This window comes from Dermacentor albipictus, chromosome 7 (genome assembly GCF_038994185.2).
Source record: "Dermacentor albipictus isolate Rhodes 1998 colony chromosome 7, USDA_Dalb.pri_finalv2, whole genome shotgun sequence".
Lineage (NCBI taxonomy): Eukaryota > Metazoa > Arthropoda > Arachnida > Ixodida > Ixodidae > Dermacentor > Dermacentor albipictus.
The window spans coordinates 74,730,189-74,754,433 of record NC_091827.1 but is presented as its reverse complement, the minus strand read 5'-3'; the positions used below and the strand labels follow the sequence as shown (position 1 = coordinate 74,754,433).

The 24,245-nt window shown below is 46.3% G+C and overlaps 1 protein-coding gene across 2 annotated transcripts in view; it reads right to left on the bottom strand.

Annotated features, from left to right (window-relative positions):
- The window catches only part of LOC135899103 (scoloptoxin SSD14-like), a 99,642-nt gene extending 76,936 nt beyond the window's left edge, over window positions 1–22,706 (bottom strand). The window contains exons 1-4 of one of the 2 annotated variants that reach the window (XM_065428380.2): window positions 22,565–22,706; window positions 18,372–18,644; window positions 12,643–12,765; window positions 2,125–2,210 (exon numbers count right to left, since the gene is read on the bottom strand). In XM_065428380.2, coding sequence (XP_065284452.1) covers window positions 2,125–2,210; window positions 12,643–12,765; window positions 18,372–18,644; window positions 22,565–22,587 — 505 coding nt within the window. In that variant the 5' untranslated portion in view covers window positions 22,588–22,706. Of the gene's footprint in view, window positions 1–2,124; window positions 2,211–12,642; window positions 12,766–18,371; window positions 18,645–22,564 lie in introns of those variants that run through there. The other variant, XM_065428381.2, reaches the window with a different exon arrangement.
- Window positions 22,707–24,245: the final 1,539 nt, after the last annotated feature.

The window sequence follows — 24,245 nt, the reverse complement described above, 5'->3', positions numbered from 1 at the left end:
GATTCTGTTGCCGAGACTTCCGAGACCATTCCGTGCGACTGAAGCAATCTCGGAGGCAATGCTGCAGCTCTCGTTTCTTCCCATAGGACTAAAATAGCCATCACCCGCTGGCTCGCGTAGCCTGCGCCTCGGTCCGTTCGAAGCAGCGTGGGTGGTGGTGAACTTTTCGCGATGCGCAGCTTGTTTGTGTCGTTTTCGTGCTGGAAATGTCTCAGGACACATATGACAGGTGTGCGAACTTGGGAGCGGCTGTACTACGCCTAGAACCGACGTCTCGCACGTGCGATAGTAAAGGTTCTCATCGTCATCAATAGGATAAAAACAAATATTTTGCAACAATTTTGCACTAACATTGCCTACGTGAACGTACAACATGTACGAGCGACAAACATGGCGTGCCACGAAGTGATGTCTCCCGTGACAGCTGTCGATAGGGCCGGTGGACATAGCTCGATGGGCGCTGCGACCAACAACGTTTGCAATCCAAGGGAGGTATTCGGCAAGAGTGTGCCTAGTGGACATGCCCATTTGGTCTGCCCCTAAGTGCCGATTGACTGTGGCGCCAGGTTGCTGCGGACGCGCAGCCGAGCCTAGCCAATCAGAATTTCAACTGCATACCAAATGTAGATGTCCACTAGGTGCACTCTTACACAATACCTCCCCAGCTCAAGCTCGTCATAGAGCAATTATCTTTTTTCCACAGGACAAATGGTCTTACAAGTATGTCCCGCGAAAACGATGACAATTCCTTTTCTCGGCACCGTTAGTAGGAAAGCAAACATGCAGAGACGCCCCGCTGAGATTGCCGGTGTGTGCTGCGCATCTTCGAAATTCTCTAGCACTGTGGCTACTTATCTAGGCAGTGGTTTTATTAGTTTTGGGCTCAGCTGAGTAGAATGATCTACTTAGATAATCATCGTGTTTTTGCCGGAAAAATATTGTCACCCGAGTTCATGTTTTATGCCTGCTTAGTCGCGGGAATTCAGTGTCTTCTTTTCTTTTTTTGCTCTTATCTTATATTTGAATTAGCTCAGTTGCCGATACTGATATATACACCAGTAATCCGAAGAATTTCCAATTTCTTCGAAAGGCGACGCTTCGATTGCAGTAGCGAATGCGTAACAGGTATACGAAGTAATGACAGTAGCTTTATCGCCCGTCGAAACATGAAAACACACGCTAATAAACTAAACTACCAAGCATGGGGTCAGCACACACGGAGAAACGTGAGCACATCACACTCGATGACCGCGGATCCTCGTTTTCAAAACGCTAGCGTAGGGAAGCGCGGCAAGAGCAGTGAGCGAAGTCACCTTCGTGCTGTCTTTCGCTTCAATACGAACTGAGAAGCGAGAAAACAGCCCCACACAGAAATGTGCCGCCCGCCCAACTAGACTCTGCCTGCAATGTACATAGCCGTGTAGATAAAGCCCTCGCGATCACACGCGGCCGCGGCTTGCTACCGAAGTACAGTGGGCCCCACAACCGCGCCTCGCTGCACCCCTCCCTCCGGTAGGAGAGAAGGCGTAGGAACGGAGCAAGGGGTAGGGTAGGGTATGGCGAGCATTCAGCTCCAGCAGTGGTTGCGCATAGCGCTTCTGAGAGCGACCGCGCGGGTCCCTCCTTCAAGGCGATCTGCGGTGGGTACAAAGCCTATGCGCACTCAGTGCTAAGTCTGTGCTCCATTCTCACCGCTTAGTTCCCAATGAAGCAAGAGGCAGCGCGAATGGCAATTCGCTCACTGCTGCTGCCGCTCTTTTTCAAACAGGTGTTTTCAGAGGGAGATTCCACGGTCATGGAGTCAGATGCGTTCACGTTTGCCTGTACGCACGTGACACCAGGCTTGTTTATTTGTTCAGTTACCGAATGTTTAAAAGTGTATACGGCCGATGAAACCACTACCTTTACTTGTATATCCCTCTAATAATTTTCTATGGCAATCGATGCTTTGCTTTGCGGGTGAAATTGCGACATTTTTTTTCCGGCTTCTACGTGGCAAACTTTCTTTTTCAATTTATTTAGGTCTCTGGCCCATTTATTCGCGTTACTGCTATGGTTTTTTGTCTTGTTGCTCATTGCCACTTGAAGGAACTCAAAGATGAATCAGTGAATAAAAAAATGTACCTCGCTTGACTGCGTTCTCATCCACGTTGGTCACATCAGCTGGCGATATTCCAAGGGCATTCAAAGCTTCGACTTTATCTCTTTTCCTGCGTTTGGCACAAATCAAAAGGCGACACACTGAAACTCTTCAATAACCACTATATTTTTCTAAACAAATTTCTCGCGACGAGTCGTGGCTTCAGATAATTTTAAAATGGGGCTAAATATTATTCACAAATGTTGACTTGTTTGTATTGAAGAAATTGGACTACTGGGTACTTAAGGTTACGTAGACGAAATAGAAAATTGCTCGGTTGTGCAAAATGCACAAACGTGGCTTTCGTTGCAGTTCGGAGTCCATTCGTATAAATAAAGAAGACTAAACGCAAATCGTAGGTTGCCCAAAATTTAGTCTCAGGAATGTAAAGTCAAATTTACATTTCTTGTCCCTTCACCTTCCAGCTTCGAATCAAAATAGAGGCGGAGTTATGTAAACATAAACACACACTTCGACAATAAGTTGTCTTGTCAGGTGCACTAGGCAGCTCCGTTAGTAGCTGCAAAGAAGCTTGGCGACCTACAAGGCCACAGTTCTCTTTTCAAAATGCCCAATAATGTGAACGAGAGAACAGCCGCCGCTACAGCCCGATTGGTAGCGCAAGGACCTTCTAATACTGACGTTGTGGCTTTCAATTCTACCAAAGGCAAGTTGTTTGTTTATCCGCTTTCATTTCACTTATCTTTCGTAGTCTTCAGTTAAAAACCTACTTATACTTTCCCTTAAGCTTTCCTTCGCTTCATTATCATCATCATCATCAGCCTAGTTACGCCCACTGCAGGGCAAAGGCTTCTCCCATACTTCTCCAACTACCCCGGTCATGTACTAATTGTGGCCATGTTGTCCCTGCAAACGTCTTAATGTCATCCGCCCACCTAACTTTCTGCCGCCCCCTGCTACGCTTCCCTTCCCTTGGAATCCAGTCCGTAACCCTTAATGACCATCGGTTATCTCCCCTCCTCATTACATGTCCGGCCCATGTCGATTTCTTTTTCTTTATTTCAACTAAGATGTCATTTACCCGCGTTTGTTGCCTCACCCAATCTGCTCTTTTCTTATCCCGTAACGTTACACCGATCATTCTTCTTTCCAAAGCTCGTTGCGTCGTCCTCAATTTCAGCAGAACCCTTTTCGTAAGCCTCCAGGTTTCTGCCCCATATGTGAGTACTGGTAACACACAGCTGATATATGTTTTCCTTTTGAAGGATAGTGGCAACCTGCTGTTCATGATTTGAGAATGCCTGCCAAACGCACCCCAGCCCATTCTTATTCTTCTGGTTATTTCAGTCTCATGATCCGGATCCGTGGTCACTACCTGCCCTAAGTAGATGTATTCCCTTACCACTTCCAGTGCCTCGCTACCTATCGTAAACTGCTGTTCTCTTCCGAGACTGTTAAACATTACTTTGGTTTTCTGCAGATTAATTTTCAGACCCACTCTTCTGCTTTGCCTCTCCAGGTCAGTGAGCATGCATTGCAATTGGTCTCCTGAGTTACTAAGCAAGGCAATATCAGCGAATCGCAAGTTGCTAAGGTATTCTCCATCAACTTTTATCCCCCATTCTTCCCACTCCAGGTCTCTGAATATCTCCTATAAACATGCGGTGAATAGCATTGGAGAGATCGTATCTTCCTGTCTGACGCCTTTCTTTATTGGGATTTTGTTTCTTTCTTTGTGGAAGACTACGGTGGCTGTCGAGCCGCTATAGATATCTTCCAGTATTTTTACATATGGCTCATCTACACCCTGATTCCGTAATGCCTCCGTGACTGCTGAGCTTTCGACTGAATCAAAGGCTTTCTGGTAATCAATGAAAGCTATATATAAGGGTTGGTTATATTCTGCACATTTTTCTATCACCTGATTGATAGTGTGAATATGGTCTATTGTTGAGTAGCCTTTACGGAATCCTGCCTAGTCCTTTGGTTGACAGAAGTCTAAGGTGTTCCTGATTTTTTTTTTGCGATTACCTTAGTAAATACTTTGTAGGCGACGGACAGTAAGCTGATCGGTCTATAATTTTCAAGTCTTTGGCGTCCCCTTTCTTATGGATTAGGATTATGTTAGCGTTCTTCCAAGATTCCGGTACGCTCAAGGTTATGAGGCATTGCGTATACAGGGTGGCCAGTTTCTCTAGAACAATCTGACCACCATCCTTCAAAAAATCTGCTGTTACCTGATCCTCCCCAGCTGCCTTCCCCCTTTGCATAGCTCCTAAGGCTTTCTTTACTTCTTCTGGCGTTACCTGAGGGATTTCGAATTCCTCTAGGCTATTTTCGCTTCCACGATCGTCGTGGGTGCCACTGGTACTATATAAATCTCTGTAGAACTCCTCAGCTACTTGGACTATCTCATCCATATTAGCAACGATATTGCCGGCTTTGTCTCTCAACGCACACATCTGATTCTTGCCTATTCCTAGTTTCTTCTTCACTGTTTTTAGGTTTCCACCGTTCCTGAGAGCAGTGTTCAATTCTATCCATATTACCAATCCATATTATAGTTCCTGATGTCCGCTGTCTTACGCTTGTTGATTAACTTAGAAAGTTCTGCCAGTTCTATTCTAGCTGTAGGGTTAGAGGCTTTCATACATTGGCGTTTCTTGATCAGATCTTTTGTCTCCTGCAATAGCTTACCTGTTTCCTGTGTAACGGCGTTACCACCGACATCTATTGCGCACTCCTAAATGATGCCCATGAGATTGTCGTTCGTTGCTTCAACACTAAGGTCCTCTTCCTGAGTTAAAGCCGAATACCTGTTCTGTAGCTTGATGCGGAATTCCTCTAGTTTCCCTCTTAGCGCTAACTCATTGATTGGCTTCTTGTGTACCAGTATCTTCCGTTGCCTCCTCAAGTCTAGGCTAATGCGAGTTCTTACCATCCTATGGTCACTGCAGCGTACCTTGCCGAGCACGTCTACATCTTGTATGATACCAGGGTTCGCGCAGAGTATGAAGTCGATTTCATTTCTAGTCTCACCATTCAGGTTCCTCCACGTCCACTTTCGGCTAACCCGCTTGCGGAAAAAGGTTTTCATTATCCGCATATTATTCTGTTCTGCAAACTCTACTAATAACTCTCCTCTGCTATTCCTAGAGCCTATGCAATATTCCCCCACTGACTTGTCTCCAGCCTGCTTCTTGCCTACCCTGGCATTGAAGTCGCCCATCAGTATAGTGTATTTTGTTTTGAGTTTACCCATCGCCAAGTCCACGTCTTCATAAAAGCTTTCGACTTCCTGGTCATCATGACTGCATGTAGGGGCATAGACTTGTACCACCTTCAATTTGTACCTCTTATTAAGTTTCACAACAAGACCTGCCACCCTCTCGTTAATGCTATAGAATTCCTGTGTGTTACCAGCTTTTTCCTTATTAATCAGGAATCCGACTCCTAGTTCTCGTCTCTCAGCTAAGCCCCGGTAGCACAGTACGTGCCCGCTTTTTAGCACTGTATATGCTTCTTTTGTCCTCCTAACCTCACTGAGCCCAATTATATCCCATTTACTACCCTCTAATGCCTCCAATAACACTGCTAGACTCGCCTCACTAGATAATGTTCTAACGTTAAACGTTGCCAGGTTCAGATTTTAATGGCGGCCTGTCCGGAGCCAGGTATTCTTAGCACCCTCTGCAGCGTCACAGATCTGACCGCCGCCGTGGTCAGTTGCTTCGCGGCTGTTGGGGACTGAGGGCCGGGGTTTGATTGCTGTATTCATATGGGAGGTTGTGGCCAAGTACTGTACCAGGGTGGCCAATCCTGCTCTGGTGAAAGAGTGCGTTACCGGTTCTGGTCGCCGGGATCAGGCTGCACTCCAGGCCTGTTAGTGCAATTTTCTCAACACACGGTTTTTTTGTATTTTCCGGTGGAGAATAGCGCGGCACTGGGATTTGAACCACTGTCCTCTTGCACGGGAGACAGACACTCTACCGCCCCCACAGTAGTTAAATTAAAAAATTAAATTATGGGCTTTTACGTGACAAAACCACTTTCTGATTATACGGCACGCCGTAGTGGGGGACTCCGGAAATTTCCACCACCTGGGTTTCTTTAACGTGCACCTAATTCTAAGTACACGGGTGTTTTCGCATTTCGCCCCCATCGAAATGCGGCCGCCGTGGCCGGGATCCGATCCCACGCCCTCGTGCTCAGCAGTCTAACACCATAGTCACTGAGCAACCACGGCGGGTCCCGCAGGAGTTGTACGCCTCATTTAACCTACAGTGGTGCCCTAGTTGATCAGTCAAGGTTGACCAATCTGAGATCGGTTATACCGCACGGATGGCGCTCGATAGAGAACCTGGTATTTATGACTTGCACATGTGTCGTCATACCTAATTGAGGATGTATATATATATTTTTAAGAGGGTTCCCGTATAGTCATAAAATAAAGGAAAAGACATTAAAAAGAAAGAAAAAAATAGAAAAAAGGGGGAAAAGGAACATGACAGGTGATTTGAACTCATGACCCTTGGATGTTGCCCGGAAAGATAGCTCAGTTGGTTGGTTCGTCAGGCCCCAGGTTAATTTCAAGCGCCATAGCTCCTGCTCCGAGCCTCATACTTACGTGGAAAGGGACTTATGATGTCCGCGACAGTCGATTCCGAGTGGTTAGGAGGCATAATTTCTTGGGAAAAAGGGGGGGAAGACGAGGGGTGAAATATGCGCTCACCGCGAGGTCATCGTCAGCACGAGACCACCACCAGGCACCTTACTGAGATGTGGGGGGCTTCGCGGCCGGAACGAAGCCTCCCTTCTCCGCCGGCCAAGACGGGGAAACGCCCTTTCCGATCGCTCAAGGTTGCGCGGACACATTAGTATAGCTCTAGCGTCTAGGAAAAGCTTAAAAAGGTGCGAGGGCGGCACGCATAGCGTGGGGAGCTAGCCGCCAGACTAGCTATCTCAAGGACTGCTGCTGACGAGGGCGAAATACCTTTGTGTAATTATAATAACCCTAATAGGACTACTTTCGAAAGAACAAAAAAAAGAAAAGGAGACGGCCCAGAGGGCTACGAGAGCCACGACTACGAGAGCTATGACTGATAATTTTCTACATATATATGTATTCATCTCATCTATGGGATCGCATGCGCGCGTTGTTGCTTTGTCTCTAAGAATCAAGGAAAGGGAAGCAAAATTGCAGCGTCGTGGTTTTAAAGCGCACCCATGGTAGAGAAACGGAAGGCGATATAATTGTGCGTGGCTATGATGCGCACACGATAGGAAAGCAATCAGCACTCGAATATAATTAAAACCCTAATAATAATTGTAAATATTCATCTCATCTATGGGATCTAATGCGCGCGTGGTTGCTTTGTCTCTGCGTGTAGTAGCGAAGAGAGCCAGTTTAAGGGCGGACAAGAATGAAGGAACGGAAAGCAAAATTGCAGCGCCGTGGTTTTAAAGCACACCCGTGGTAGAGAAACGGAAGGCGATATAAGCGTGCATGGCTATGATACGCACACTAAAAACTGCCTCAAAATAGTTAGACTTGAGGGAAATCTTCGTTAACAAACGATAGCACAGCAATCAGCATTCGAATATTATTATAGCCCTAATAATATTTGTAAATATTCATCTCATCTATGGGATCTAATGCGCGCGCTGTTGCTTTGTCTCTGCGTGTAGTAGTTAAAACAGCCAGTTTAAGGCGATATAAGCGTGCGTGGCCATGATAGGCACACGACAAACTGCCTTAAAATATTTAGACTTGAGAGGAAAGCTTCGGTAACAAACTATAACACGGCAATCAGCACTCGAATACGATGAGAGAAATTATTGAGACGTGAAAAATTCCCTTGAAATAAATATGGTTTGCGAGACAAATGCTTGTAGGTATTGGACCTCTTAAGAGATGAGGGGGGAAATATGCGCTCACCGAGAGGTCATCGTCAGCACGAGACCACCACCAGGCACCTTACTGAAATGTGGGGGGGGGCTTCGCGGCCGGAACGAAGCCTCCCTTCTCCGCCGGCCAAGAGGGGGAAACTCGCTTTCCGATCGCTCAAGGTTGCGCGGACACATTAGTATAGCTCTAGCGTCTAGGAAAAGCTTAAAAAGGTGCGAGGGCGGCACGCATAGCGTGGGGAGCTAGCCGCCAGACTAGCGATCTCAAGGACTGCTGACGAGGGCGAAATACCTTCGTGTAATTATAATAACTATAATTATAATTATAATAACCATTATGAGTTAGCTTCAAATGGCGGTGCCTAGCAGAAAAATGCTGCCACTGTTCCTCTTCTTATTGACTCGAGCTAGTTTGTCATAACAGAACAGAACTACATGCCGTGGGTGAAGGAAAACGTATCGTACAAAGCACCGCCAGAACAACTGAAGCCTAATAATGAATAGATGCTAAGAACTATCTTGTGAAATAGGCCTTCCGACAGGTATACGCAAGCGGTATGTATTAGCTACGGAGCGCAGCGAAAGTATTGGGGATAGTACAGCGCAAAACATGTGGCTCAGGTCAATTCCGACGAGCGCTTGAGATGTAAGACAAAGCATACAACAGCTCCAAAGGTCGGTCAACCACGTGGGTGCTCTTTCCCAACGGTCGACGCAGAGACATGCCCCGAAAGAAAGGGTAGGTGGCATCAAATATCGTTTTCCATAGTGAGGCTAGCCGCCCTACGTCATGCTGGCTCCTATTTTCTCATCCTTCGTCTTTGGTAGAATGGCACAGAGGGGACAGGCGGAAGGCACTTCGCCCGCGCGTCCTCTGCGTCCCATGTGGGCCAATCTTACTTTATATTTAAATGTGGTCATAAGCGGGTATCAGGTCATTGCGCCGGCGGCCATTTGTCGAACTTTATCACAATGCACCCGCGAAACTCAATGTGCTTTTCAGAAATTATATTTCAAAAGGGCTTCCGTATTTCAACAACTTTGAGTTGATCGGAAATGTTGATCAGAAACTACTGGTACGCAGGCTAAGGCAAAAGAAAGAGCCGTGTCCTGTCTTTTGTTGTGGTTTAGCTTGTGTCCCAGTAGTTCGCGCTCTGAATTTAGCCAAACTGTCTATTAGCAACGTCCAGAGCGTATGCCTTTATAATACTGCGCGTATTTACGGCACTTATTCATAACTTTGCTTGAGCCATATCAACTACGTGGCTTCTGCGCTAAGCTGGTAGCCGTCGGAGGAGAACACGATCGACGCACTCATGAGGACGAGCATTAAACAAATCCTCGGCACCCCTGTGACGACCCGCATGGAGACGTTGATACAACTCGGGGTCCACAACACCCTGGGCAAAGTGGTCGAAGCACAGAAAACGGCACGGATCGTTCGCCTCTCTACCACCAAGGCTGGCCGCCGAATAGTCGAGATGGTGGGTCTGGCAGCCATGGCCGAGGAGTGATGCGCAGTCCCGCTCTACGAGGGTGAAAGTGACACCTTTCGAGTCTCCCCCTTCCCGAGGAACATTCATTCACAACGCAACGAGGCACGGCGCGCAGCCAGAGCCTGAGCACTCAAGACTGCCCTGCAGAACCCAGAGCTTGCGTCCTTTGTCGACGCGGCGCGGTATCCCGGATCAAACTCCTACTTGGCCACAGTGGTTGACCCCCAGGGCAAGATCCTGAATGCGGCGTCTATCCAACGCTCGACGGCGTCCGTCACAGAGCAAGTCACAGTTGTGCTAGCTCTGTGCGAACCCGGGCGCACACAGATTTTCACGTACTCCAGGTCGGTGGCGATGGCCTTTCTCGCCGGCTCGGTCTCGGCCGAAGCTGCTGCAGTGCTGAGGACCCAGCCACGCCGGTCCGAGGTGCCTGGCTTCGCAGGGGATCAACCGAACCACGGACCCGCTGCTTACTTTTCACGAGATAACTGCTCACTACCAACTGGGACGCAGGCAGTTTCAGGCTCCTCAACGAAGCTAGGGAGACCCCAGGCCTCGGTGCTGAGAATGCTGAGGACGGGCTCCTTTCCGTCTTGCTCAAGGCTGAGTCACTACATTCCGCGTGCGGATCCCCGCTGCCCAGACTGCGGCGAGGAACGGTCCACCTTGAACCACATGCTGTGACAATGTTCTGCGTTGCGCCGCTCGCCTTTCAACAGCCAAGAAGACTGGGATGAAGCCGTCAAGAGCAACGACCTTCAAGTCCAACTTCGGGCTGTCCAAAGGGCCGGCGACAGGGCTGAAGATCTTGGTCTTCCGCCCCCGGCGTGGCTGCGGCCCGCGACTACGACAACGTAGTCCCTTAGGACCAATTAAAGTTTCTTGTCGGTCGGTCGGTCGGTCGGTCGGTCGGTGGGTCGGTCGGTCGGTCGGTCGGTCGGTCGGTCGGTCGGTCGGTCGGTCGGTCGGTCGGTCGGTCGGTCGGTCGGTCGGTCGGTCGGTCGGTCGGTCGGTCGGTCGGTCGGTCGGTCGGTCGGTCGGTCGGTCGGTCGGTCGGTCGGTCGGTCGGTCGGTCGGTCGGTCGGTCGGTCGGTCGGTCGGTCGGTCGGTCGGTCGGTCGGTCGGTCGGTCGGTCTGCGTGTCTGTCTGTCTGTCTGCTGCAGCGTTATATCAGTCTTTTATACATGACCAAGATTCTGCTATAACACAGCAATGACATTATGACAAGATGCCGTAAATACGAGTATTATTTCAAGGCTGTACTAAAATTTGGTTGGTGAACTGAAACATGTTTTTGTGGAAACGCTGCACATTGATTGGCGCTGCCACACTGAAGTTCTGCAGATAGACGAAAGGCCAAGTGCCCAACTTACTGGATCTGTGTTACGCAGTCTACCACCGTTCGGCGTGGCTGGCTTCAGGCATTTTCAGAGCCAATAGACTATGCAGAAGCGTCTCGTTAGCAGTGTTCAGTCTTCCACAATGGTTCATACATTACTGAAATGGTGTGTCAAAAGCCAATTTTAACTTCTCATTGCATAAAATCATTTTATGGATGGTTAAGCCATGCAATCAATAGTTACCACTATATAAGCTAGAAACTAAATTACTTAGTTGACGTAACTTTGGGCCAATTTTAGTCGTCCGTATTTGTTCTTTCCCTTGCATGTGCTTCTTGTTTATAAACAATACCGATAGCTGTATTTAAGTAAAACAGTCTCTATCATGGTTTCACCATAACAGGGCATTATTTGTGCTGAAATGAGCGCTGTAAGCCACGTTTGAGAAATCTCTGTTGCACCCTCAACCCCACCTATGCCCATAATTACAAAGCGCGGTTTCATCTCAACGTCATACTTTTCAATATGTTTAGTGAGAGAGGCTGAAATGATGGCACACAGGAATCTAAAATTCCGCCGACCTGAAAGTGCTTGGAGTGAACCTAAGAATGTGAAGAAATGTTATTGTACAACACATACAGTTTCATATCGAGTTTGGTGCTGCCATCGTGCTGCCAATATGAGAAGACGGTTAGTACATAGATTTGTCTGATATTCTAGCTTGCAACTTCAATCGCTCAAGTGGCTTTGTTTAACAAGCTTTAGCTCCCTTCACTGTGCTCAATTTGTCAGCAATTTAGATTTTCTAACTGCAGTAGACCCTGAAAACACGCATAAACGCTACAAATTGCAGTGGTTCCAGTGGTCCAGGTCGAAAAACGCCAAGTGTGTGAACGCGCTGGCTTGGCCACGAGAAATTCTTATTGGTGCTGTATGCCCCTAGACAGTGCATGCGTCGGAGCTCTAATGGCTTCAATATCGCCCTTGTGAGGATAATTAATGCTCACCTAAATACTTACAAGACAGTGCTTTGTTGAAAATGACGAGTTTGCACAGTCGCGGAACCGCTTAAAAACAAAGAAACGAAGTTAAACCAAATTCATGCACTAACCGCAATTCCCGTGCTGGCTAAATCCCCCCACTTGCAGGTCCCGCTGACACTAGCTCCAGAGTTTGCTCAAGTAATAACTGTGTCCAACTATAGTGTTTCGACATGAGTCAACTATTGGTAGTCCATAGCTAGGGCACCACGTCATCCGTCACTGCATTAGACCACCGGATTTCACCACTGGAGCATGATAGGATGCCTCTTGTATGGAGGTCGATTGCGAGCATCTTTCTCATTCCCAGAGCTACCACGGTCCTTAACCACAAGACAAGACCTAGGCCATCCACTACACCAGCTGTTGAGCAAGTGGAGGGTAACACAAGTGGGATACCCTAACTGAGCTGCAATCAACGTCGATTTCAAGCACGTCATCTTCTCTTGTCTCCCCACAGCCAGTCCCAGAGGCGAGCACAACCGACCTCTATGGTTGGCGTCGTACGACCAGCGGGTGACACCGCAAGGAGATAGCACCGCAACATTTAGGTTTCGCTTGACTATGCTAAGAAGGCAGGCATGCTTTGTTTCACCTGATACCTCACCCCCATCTTAGGCTAAAGGCTATCCTTTCCAATGAAATTTCAATTTGCTATGAGTGCAAGTCAAGACAGCGCACGACCTCGTAGCCAATGTCCGAGATTTCGCATTTGACGAGAAGCTGAGTCATTTGGCACGCGGGGCCTATGCTCTCACTCATCATAGTAGAGCGCCAGGAATCCCCCACCGAGGCCCATCAGGTGCGGTGCCGCGACACCCATGCAAAGAAGTGCGGAGACAGCAGCGTCGCCGAGGTTTCCGTTCATGGAGAAGACCTGCCTGCGAAGGAAGGAAAGCAAAAGCATTAGCACAGGTGAGACTAAATTATTGAGTCACGGAAGCATGACTCCTAAAATAGCCAAGGAGGTTATGATAGACGCAACAGAGAAAGACTCCAGTTCTAGTATTCCAACCAAGCGTTATTAAAAAATAATTCTGGAAATAAATTTCCGACTTATAATTGCAGCCACAACCGCTGACAGCGTACTGTTAAGTGGCAGTTCGCAGTCGTGCTCGTACGGTGCCGTGCTTGGTAGCACAACAGCCGGCAATGCAACATACGTCGTAGTTTTCAGTTCTTCGAGGATTGTGTGAGCAGAAATTGTCGAACACAGAAACGGAGGAACAGACGTGGGCGTAGCTGCGTCCACGTGTGTTTGTTCCCTTCTGTGTCCGTGCTCTACAATTTCTCCTGCTACCATCCTCGAAGAATCAACCAACTAGCTCAGTTAAACACTCTTTTGTAGGTTTAAGTATTTGCTTTCAGACGTAACTGCTTGATCAAAATTGGCTGATGAAACGCACTTTTTGGGGTCTATCTCAAGCGAAGCATTCGTGAAGCAGGTAATCAAATGCTATACATTTGCCCATCTATTGCTGCGTCTTTAAGGTAAGGGAAACTGCGATGCATGCAAGAGCTCTCTTGCACCCGTGCTGCGCAAAGCGACACACCCGACGATCGGCTTCAAGACGAAATTGGCGTTCGCACGATAGAAGCATACGTGTGAGTGTGACAGGATGGTCAGTCCATAGGGCTGATAGGCGCAATGACAGCGGTATTACGTTGGTAAAAGAACACAAAGAAGGCACCGTAATAATGTTAACTCACGCAGTACTCCATCACTTGGTCTCTTCTTAACAATTGGCGCATGTGAGCTACTTCGCGTGACGTTTTTGTGCAGTACGGTGGCGTTATCCGAGTACATAATTCGCGGTGTTCTCCGTCTAGCAGAGCACGTCTTAACAGCCAGTATGCAAGCAACCCTCCTAACAACCGGTACATGCTCACCCCTAATGGCTATCACAAATGCGCAAGCAGAAAGTACAATACACGCTTTCACAGCTCCATAGCTTTAGACAAATATTGGCCCGGCAAAGTCCACTTATGTGACTTCGAAGGGCAGGGCCTCTAGGAAGTGGGCATAGTGGTGCATTCGCCGCCTTGGCGCGAGGCCGGGCACACGTCGCAAACTTTCTCAGCGCCCACTTCACTGCATGACGTGCTCGCAATAAACGAAAGTTGCCACGAATATCGGCTAACCTGTGACCAACCCCACCGCGCACCACCACCTCGTGAGCGCGCGCAGCGACGATGTGTGCTACCGGACGATTGTTGGCCAGCAGCACCAGCGTTTACCCACTGAACCTCAGATACGTGTGAATCGTGACCCTGGTCTATATCTGGAAGGGACTTTTCTGAATGACTATTTTTTTGTCTCCTTCGAATCCTGACCTGTAAACGACGGCGCAACTGAAAATTACCAGGTTTGGAGTGAACTCGTCTCTTGTAGAGATGTACCTTAAAAGTGCACGGTTCTTTGGAAACGTTGTGCCTCACGCTGCGATTTTGATTGTTAAGAATGTCTGCGGCGGGAGTAGACTGTGTTATGTTGTTTGTCATCTACAGGCCAAAAATATGTGTACCACATTTAAGGGGTTCCAGCAAAGATGCGGGTCGTACACCTCATTGAACATCAGTGATAATGCATTGCCAATAGCCATTTCTGAGATAGAATCGAATACGAATGGAATAATGCCATAAGCCATTCGAATCGAATAGAATATAGAATATTTTTCAATTTATTTTTGTAAAAATTATTAGCCGTTATGACCATTATTATAAAACGATGTTAATATCCTAGCATTCTCAAAGTCATAAAGCCTCTGTCACGGCATAGTATGTTATGGAGCGTTGTTTTTTAAGAGTTCCAATGGACAATTCGGAGTAAACAAACAGTTTCTTCGAATGCACAGCACTCTTCAGAGTGCGAATGATCAATGCATGGCCATTAAGGCAAGGCTACCTACGCTAAGTAGCCTGCTGCACCACACAAGTTCTCGCGATTTATGTCTGCGCAATACCCAGGGTGGTGAAGTTTAACCGTGAAAGTTTATTTCAATTTATTGTTTAATTGCGCGCATTTGACATTATGAAATATTCAAAAATCATCCGAAACATATTCCCTATTCGATTCGAATACAGAATCAAATAGTACAAATTTATCGAAAGTTTCGAATGATCGCTCATCCGTTACCAGTGAGTAAAGCAGTTATACCAGTAGCCGTTACTGAATTGAAAACATCAGAAAGAAAATGCTCAATCTGTGCGGAACGGTGGGTTCCATTTTAGCGAGGTTAGCTTTAATAATTAGGTTGGGGCCTGCCTTGTCAAAAACATTATTAGTAGGGTATTTTCTCAAAAGTTGAGAGCGTAAGTTGAACGACACATCGGAACCTTCTAGTATGCTCTTTCTCTTGTTCTACAGAATAAACTTTTGCGCGCTCAATTCACCATGTCAATCTAAAGGAAGGTTTTTTTCTTTGCTCTCTGGCTAACCTGTAGCAGTCAATGTTTTGTTTTTATACCACGGTACTTTTAGAACACTAATGACGCGTGTTCAGCGAACACAACGTTGGAAATGAAGTGTAAATTTTTCTCTGAGCGTCTGGCAGTCGGAGTAGGTTCGATTGCGTAGTCGTTGCCCCCATACTAAGGGGCAGTAATACATGTAGGTATCAGAAAGAGATTTGTAAACTAGCAACTTCTCTGATAATGGAAGCACTCACAACAGGGATAGCTCTCCATTCTGCTTCCATTCTGCAACGCCTTCAGTGCTGGCCTCCGAAAAAAAGGGGTGCTGTGTGTTTTCAGCAGGAACAAAAACTAAAGCGCAAGCACTCCAAGAAAATTTGTGCGTTTTGATAACATCGGAAGACTAAGGAAGTGCATAATCCGCAAAAAAAATATTTTGTTGACCAACTAGAAATGTTTCCTCGCCCACAAACATTACACTACACTGCATCTGGTTTTCATAGTCGAAACATGAATAAAGTGTTAAGTGTGCCACATTTCTATTCTTGCTCGTTCGAACAATGCATTTAGTGATGCACAATGTTGTACGGATTGAAAAAGGATGGATAGGTGGGCTAGTTGGTAATGCATTAGAATAAAAACTTAGAGTGCTAAAAAAACAAGGGACGTAGAAAAAGAAACGCACACCACGCGCACTCGTGTGGTGTGCGTTCCTTTTTCTACGCACTTCGTGTTTTTAGCGCTCTGAGTTTTTATTATTGTAGGGATTATTCAGCGACCTCAGAATTATATTCGTTTTTTTTCGTAAACAGCTTCAATTGTTTCTGGATGACATTATCGTTGCATTGTTGCTGCCTGCCACGTTCAAGGAAGAGCTGATGTCCGCACTGCGTCTCATGGATTCTGTGGACGACCGTCGTTACTCTTGGTGACAACGCGCATTACGTCATTCGCACGCCCGCTTAGACAATAAAGTGTCCGAATGTCAACCTCTTTTTGCGTTATACACCAGTGTAATATTTTGAACACATGTTCGCGACCCTGTGGCCTACGATCGCAACAAATAGTTTTTTTCTAACAAAGGGCGAGGCTGCCTTTCCCTCGATGCACAGTTTCCCATGACATGGCGGCCAACGATACGCAAAAACAGCAATCACTGGACATACGTTTCTTTACTTTTGCTTTGCTGCTGAAACGACGATGGGAAGGAATGCAAGAAAGAGACAACGATAAACTAATAGCCTATTATCCAGCATATATATTGAAAATGGGCCGCCATTGTTTAGGGAAAAAGACTTCGCAGAACATCCAGCTTGGCACTTATCAAATGGTCCGTTGTATGTTTGCAATTTACGAAACTAGAGAGGGGTTCTTAAATATGCCAAAGCTTTTGAAACTTCAATATATGCATTCAATTCTTAAGGTACATCTGTCTTTTTTCCATCTGCTTTTTACTCAGTTATGTGTCAAATTGAGTACATTATTTGTCAAATTGAGCAAATCAAAGCACACACCTTACAAAGAGCAAATACAATACGTCCCCTAGCTGGCACGCTTTATTGGAGCAGTGAAACCCATTTTCTTGAAACAAGAGTGATGCGCTGGAAGTGTACGATATCTTTTCTAAAATACAAGAAAGCTTGTTTCTAGGAGCCGATATTGACGGAGATATAAAGTCTATAATGTTTCCCTCACTAGTCACCTTGAGCTCATCAATACGTCTCAGATCGACGCTTTTTACACACTGTGACACGTTCCACACTTACAGCCTTCTTGAAATTACAGCCTTCTTTGGTAGTATAGTAGACAGCTTCGAGCATAAGTTTTTTTCATACACATTGAAAGCGTCTTGGTGGCGTAGACCAAAAATAATGGCTATCAAAGAGAAGCGATAACCCCATAGTTAAGCAATTTGCGCGGGCCACCCCAAGAAGAAAACTTGGCTTATACATTAGGTGTGAGAGAAAACTTGCTTATTATTTCTCGTGCGCCCGTCAACTTTCCGTGGAGATCCATGACAGGCCACTGAGCTGCCTGCCTATTTACACCAGCAAAGTACACTGCATTGTTCTTTATTGCATTGCTATCATCGCAAAGTTCTCATCGCTGGTTTTGCAAGAATTGGTACGATATAAAAAGGAAGCATTTGCTCGTAATGAACTATAACTTTCTTACCCTAATATAACTAACAGAAATAGCAGAAACATATAGCACTATAAGTCAGCAAAAGAGCACGTTTTAATAAAACTTCTTTGATGTAGGGGAAAGCGAATACTTCAAATGCCAGGAAGCAACATTTTCTTTTAGTCTAGATATTTTCCAATTTCCTACGCTTGACTAGCTTGAAGAAGACAAAAAGAGAGACAGTAGAAAGTGGAAGGTAGAATGTTAACAAGAGAGGGAAATCAGGTTTGTTGCCCTACGCTGCGGAGAGAACGGCAGGCAGATAAAGAGACAGGAAACTAGGGAGAGGAAGAAAGAAGGGATCACAGAGACACAATGATAGCCAGTCACTATCACATAATAAAGAAACACAAAGTTTCCAAAGCCGTATTCTGCGCCGAAAGCAGGTACCAAACTGCGGTAAAGCGCGCCCTCTAGGTCATGTCAACAAGCAGCATTTTTGTATGTATTTACACCTTAAGTAAAGCTGTTAGAACATTTACGAGGGTACAGCAGAAATCCTGATATAGGATCGCGGTACAATTCAATGAAGCACGTAAAAATAAATTTAATTTCCCTTTGAAGTTTCGGAGCATTCTTACATAATTTTGACAGTTGTAAACTTATTGCTTGATTCTTTTTTGAAATATTGCAATGAAGAGAATGCTCTTATAAAGTTTTCGGCCTAAATTTAAAATCCACTACATCTATTCATAAGATATTCATATTTGCCATTTAAATCCAACAAAACTCTTGAAAGCAGGCGCATTGGTGTCCGAGAAAAACTTATCTGTGCGTTCCCGTGTATTACATATGATCTTCCCAACGGAGGCCTCACGCCCATCGAAACGTGCCCAAACTTTTCTCAGCTTCCTTCTCCTTCACAGACAATCGAGCTCTGAGAACGCACCTGACGACAGACGAGCACTCGTGGACGTCGGACACCGTCGCCCACTCGGCGAACTCGTACTGCTCCGGTGTCAACAATTCCAGGAGGCGTTTAGCTAGTTCAATTATCAGAGCGGCAACGAACAGGGCAACAACCACAAATAAGCAGCAACAGCAACAGCAGGCCGCGATCAGGTAAGCGGCCATGTTACTCCCACCGGCCGGCTTTGCACCCCCTTGCTGCTCATCAGCTGCCGTGCTGGCTTCCGAGGCGGGAGGGCTAGATTCGCTGTCACTGAAAAAAAAAATAATAAAGGGCATGTCAGAACCACAGCGAGGCGCCCTGGAAACGTTTACCAAAAAGGAAGAAACGCAAAAGTAAACATTTTACGGCGCAAATGTTTTGGAAGAAGAACACTTTTTCATTCAAAAATGTTTCGTTCAGTTTACCCTCACCAATCGTTCAGTTTACCCTGACCAATATGCTTCCGCTTTATTGCACCAGATTTATTCGTCTAAATTAGGAAGAAAAATAAATTCAAGAAAATGGAACTTGTTCGTTGTCCTTGTATCTACCGTTACCTTTCGGGGGCAGCTTGAGCGTCTGTCCTGTCCCCTACGTTTCTTCCCGCCCGTATTTCCCCTCAGAGGCACCACGTGATGCACCAACTGGCCTAATAGTCTACGCTTCTTAATCAGCCACGTAAGTGTAGGCAGACAAATCTCCCATTTGTTAGCCAGTGTGTCCTGATTTCTATAAAAAACGCAGCAGTCGCCCAGACCAAGCACGGCATTCCATGCATGATTTCATACATGTAGTGGTAGAGCTGGAATGTGGATGTCACGTAGCGGCGGACATATTTTGTACGGATGTTTTGTCCCTACGTCTGGGTTGCGACACTGATTGATTTGTTACAGGGGCATCGCAGCATTCGACACCGTCACACTGAATGAAAGGTATCGTTCCAAACGAAGCAAAGGTACTCCCCCAAGTGGGGAAACTTCGCGAAGTTTTTTTTTTTTTGCAATGTGGAGGGAAACACTATTAATACAAATGAGTTAAAGATGACCCAAATATTAATTTTATAACAGAAGATTTCTTTGAACTGAACGTTATTCTAAAAACATTTCGAGTTTAGGCGGAAAGATAATCTTTAATTTGTGTGACAGATCTATCTTTCTAGTATATAAAAGAAGCAGATGTAATAAGTGAGCGAAATAAGATACGACAACCCATAATGCAGATCACGCTCGTTTATTTTTTCCACAGAATGTTTTACAGTGTAGCGATGAAGGTTTTCAGTACGTCGCCCTGTAAACTTGTGATGCCAATGGTGCGAATTGTTCTATTTTTTGTCCGAGCTATTCATACCCTTTCGCTGAAAGGTACTCTGCAATCCCTAACAAATGCCGCATGGCGCTTGAGACCTCCCACAATTGCTTCATGCTTGAGCTACCACTTGTATGTCAGAGCACATGAAAGGAAGTTCACACCTACACTTGTAAAGCTGCAAAGGAAACCCACGCATGTTTCTCGAAAACAAAGCTCCACAGTTGAAGAAAAATTTGTCCTGGTCGGGGATTCGAACACCACACCGTGGCCATTCCGGGATGGTCGCCATACCATCTGCACTAGCAGGCTAGCAGATCGCACTGTAGCGCAGGATTCTACCTTCCTTTATTTCGTGAAACACCACACATGGCGGTATTATATAAGACAGGGGAGAATTAATGGACAACTCGAAGCACAAAGACAGTGAATATGGCAAATCAGTTCAGCGGTACCCCGCCAGGTGGAGGAAGGTTAGTGAAAGGAAAGGTTCACATGTGCCCGCATGTAGCAAGAAGCTGCAAAGAAAACCCGCACAGGTTTCTCAGGAACAAAGCTTTGCAGTTGAAGAATTCCTTCTGGTCGGGGATTCGAACCCAGGACCGACGCCTTGCCGGGGTGGTCACCATACCATCTGAACTAACCAGGAGGCTAGCAGGTCGCAATGCGAAGCAGAATTAATCCATAACTCGAAGCACAAAGACAATGAATATGGCAAATCAGTTCTGCAGGATCCCGCGTGGTGCAGGAAGGTTTATGAAAAAAAAAATGACATCTACCCGTATGCAACACGCAGCCACAAAGAAAACCCACACAGCTTTCTCAGAAACAAAGCTTCGTAGTTGAAGCAAAATTGGTCCCGTTCCCGGATTCGAACTCGCCGCCAACGCCTTTCCTAGGCGGTCGATCCACCATGTGAGCTTCGCCACATATGTGTGGATGTGAGTTTTTCTTTTCATGAACCGTCCTTCATTTTGTGGAATATCGCAGAGCTGGTTTTGCATCATACCATACATTGGCTTTAGTCTTTTGCTCGAAATACACCTGGAAGTGATAAAGTAAACTATTCACACGGGATAGAAAATATTGGTTATGCCGAACTGCAGAAGTTCTGTAAACAGTCCGTGATGGTTAGCTCTCCATTTCACAGTATCATGATCTAGACCATTTTGTAGCCAAGCACAACTAAAGACTCTTGTGAAATTTGGTTTAAGTACGGCTAATTTACATAAATATGAAGTTCGCACCACCAAGATGCAAGTGACGTTTCTGCCAAATCATTTCTGTATCAGAAGAGTGGGTTTCGCGACAAGGAATGCACGTGAGAACACGTTCAGATTTACAAAGTTCACGGAGACGCAGTCTTCATCATCTGAGGCGGAGCATTTTAATAAACAGTATATGGGATTTATCACATTATTAACGGACCAGTCGGTAATAACGACTCACTCGAAAAGCGATTATGACCCTGAGCTTAGCTTTCGGCCTGATGACGATGCATAAGATAAAGCGCGCCGTACACGATAGTTCCATCATTGCAGTGCGTTTTCTGCGTCGCGTGTGCTTCAGGAATATATTCCCAACGGGCTACCTAGGCCAAGTCAGGTGTAAACGTTTCTAAAGAATAATTGCTGTAAGTAACTCCGGGGTTAGTGCCTACTGGAGCTCTGTCTTGTGGATCAGCCAGCCCGGGCATAATAGCCCACTGCATGAATTTTTCTTGACGTCGTCTTTCTAGCGTCAAACATTCGCGTCCATTGTTTCCGATCATTTGCAATCCTATAACCTGACCACTAGATGGGGCCACACGCGCACATGCTTCACCTTGCTGCCACTTCCTGGCCCTCTAAACAGTCTCCACAGCGCACCATCCCTGCGCTCGCGTGTTCCCGTTCCTAAAGGACCACCGCGCACTTATAGATATTTAGATTAACGTTGGAGCAACACCAGGTGGTTAAACATATTTCAGAGTTTCCAACACCACGTGCCTCATAATCAGATGGCTGGTTCTAGCACGTAAAACCCCACAAATCTGCTTCAGCAACGGCGCGTCGCGTTCTATATGGAACTATTCCCAATTATCACGCATGTGCAGACAGAATAATTATCCTGCCATGTCTCGAATACTATTATCCCTTGGAAATTTCCAAAGAAATGAGCGCAATAAATAACTTTGAAAAATTACTCAAGCCGAATGCAGGAACATCAATAACTACTTGTGCTCACCTTCGTTCTCGGGGCACCAAGTTGATCGCGATTATCAGGCTTTCTTTATAGCGATTTTTGCAGTTACGCAGCATAAACATAGGCGCTAAGACCCAACAACTCTATCAGGGCACATTGGAGTACCTCTCAAATTGTCCTTCTGCCACTCTGTCCAGTGGGTTACGTCTGCGTAACTATCAAATTATTCACCTAGAAGCGCACCAGCATATTATTCGAAATTTTGCAGCAGCTTCTACCAAATCCCGAACACAACAGAGAAGCGATATCGCATTCAACACGAATAGGACATTTCCGACGCCACGCATTCAATCGTGCATTCTGAGGAAGCGACAGATCCTTGTGTTCATAGCTGAGCAGCCACTAGCAAAAACTCGACTCGTTAGGCAGCCTTTCACTCGCTATGTTGGAATTTTACCCTAAATGCGAGCTGAAACCCTTATGCGGTCGCCACACGGAGCCTTCTGACGGCATTCGATCCTCATGGGGCGGAAATTTCGCCACTCCCCATGGACGCATCCCGTAGTTTGCGCAAATGACATCACTAGCGACCGAGAAGTTCAGCGCCGATTGTGTTCGAGCGCGATCGGAAGTGCACACTGTGGCAGCCGTTACGAGTTCGTATGCCCAGGATAATGCTTGCCCCTGATGGGTTCACTTACTCGCCAGACGCGTCCGCTGCCATTTGTGATCGTGGTTGTAGGTGGTTCCTGATGATCTGCGATGCGGTTCCCAGTAGCGAGCCCTTCGTGTTCTATTCCACGCCAGCACCCGACACGCGCAAGGCGCACGCTCTTGCTTGTCTTGTCTTGTCTTGTGTCCCAGACAGTGGCGCATACCCACTATGGGGGATTGGCCAAGAAGCAGGTTCTTGCTCTCCTCGCCAAGGCGCTTACCCACTGAGACAGGTTGTGAAAGAAGCCGTTGGTGAAAGAGCGGAAGGGAGATAAAGCGCGCAAAGGCTGGATGAGGGGGAAAACTGCGCAAACGCGACTACGGCTTATAGCTAAGCACCAATCGCTCTCTAAGCGTATAATACCATGTTTTGGATCTAATTACTCGACAATATCGCGCCTGTTCGTCGAGGGCGCACTTAAATTAGCCAAAGTGACGTCTCTGGATACATCATAAATATTTTGCTAATTCGCGCACACTTTCACACGCTCGCGTCATGTCTCCACACCTCGAGATTTCCGTTAGATGCCGCCAGTACCGCTGAAGCCTGCCTACAATTCTATTGAGAAATGCGTCACCCAGTCCGGCATTAAACATCTATTTGAGCATAGCAGTCTATATGCTCTTACATCTAGGTCGCTATTTTGAGAGAGTCTCCAAGCATATGGAAGATTATGTTGTAAACAAAATGTAGGGAAACCGTCAAGAATGGTAGATTCGTCGGTAAATACGCATATTGAACTTCTACAAGATACTTTGAGCCCACGAAATATATAAAATATAAAATCTCTAAATAAATGTTGGTCGGTGCGGTCCGTCATCGTTATTTGAAAGCTGCTGCAACCTGAACTATGACTCTGATGCTGCAGGCTGATTTTGTTAACATCGGGTAATTCGAACTTATTATAGCCTGATTTATTTTGCCTACAGAAAAAAAATCGCATTGTACCTAGACCTACTTGTATGAGAGGCAAGAACAATTGCAAATTGCTCTTGAAACCAGTCGATGCCCCGCCTGAGATTTATAGACTCGTGCAGACAAAACCTAAACTGGCATCTAGCACCAAGGTATATCCATTTATATTCACATGTTTTCGCGCTGATAAAACTCAAGCTTGTCAGGTGAACCGACCCGCACGTTATGACAATCTCCAAAGCAGTCGCCATAGCAGAGATGACGACATCAGTACAAGCACCTCAATGAATGTAGCCGTGCGAGTTCATGGATTTTTCACCCTCCTTGGAAGGTCTATGTGCACGGCTTTCTTTTCCGAGTTAGATATCGCGACACGCCGCCACATTTTTTTTTTACAGCGAAATTGTTTACGGCTAGAGTTCTGTGCATTTTTCGTGTCCGTCAACAAATCTGTCAGCAAAAACTATCATCATCAGCAATGAATCGTGCCACTGATCGCGCTTTCTTGGTCGTCTTCTACAACAGCAGGCTCGTTGGCGCCTCTCGGCGTAGTTGTTGTTGTTGTTGTTGTCCTGAGTGGCCGTTGCACATACCCACAGTGGGGGATTGGCCAAGTATCGGGTGGTTCAATTAGGTGCATAAAAATAATAATGGCAACGAGGGAGTTAACAATTTGAGCGTTGGAGTTTAAAAGTAAACCTTTTGTGTCTGCGTAACCGCGCGTTCGGTGTCGTTGTTTTCTTCCACAGCTG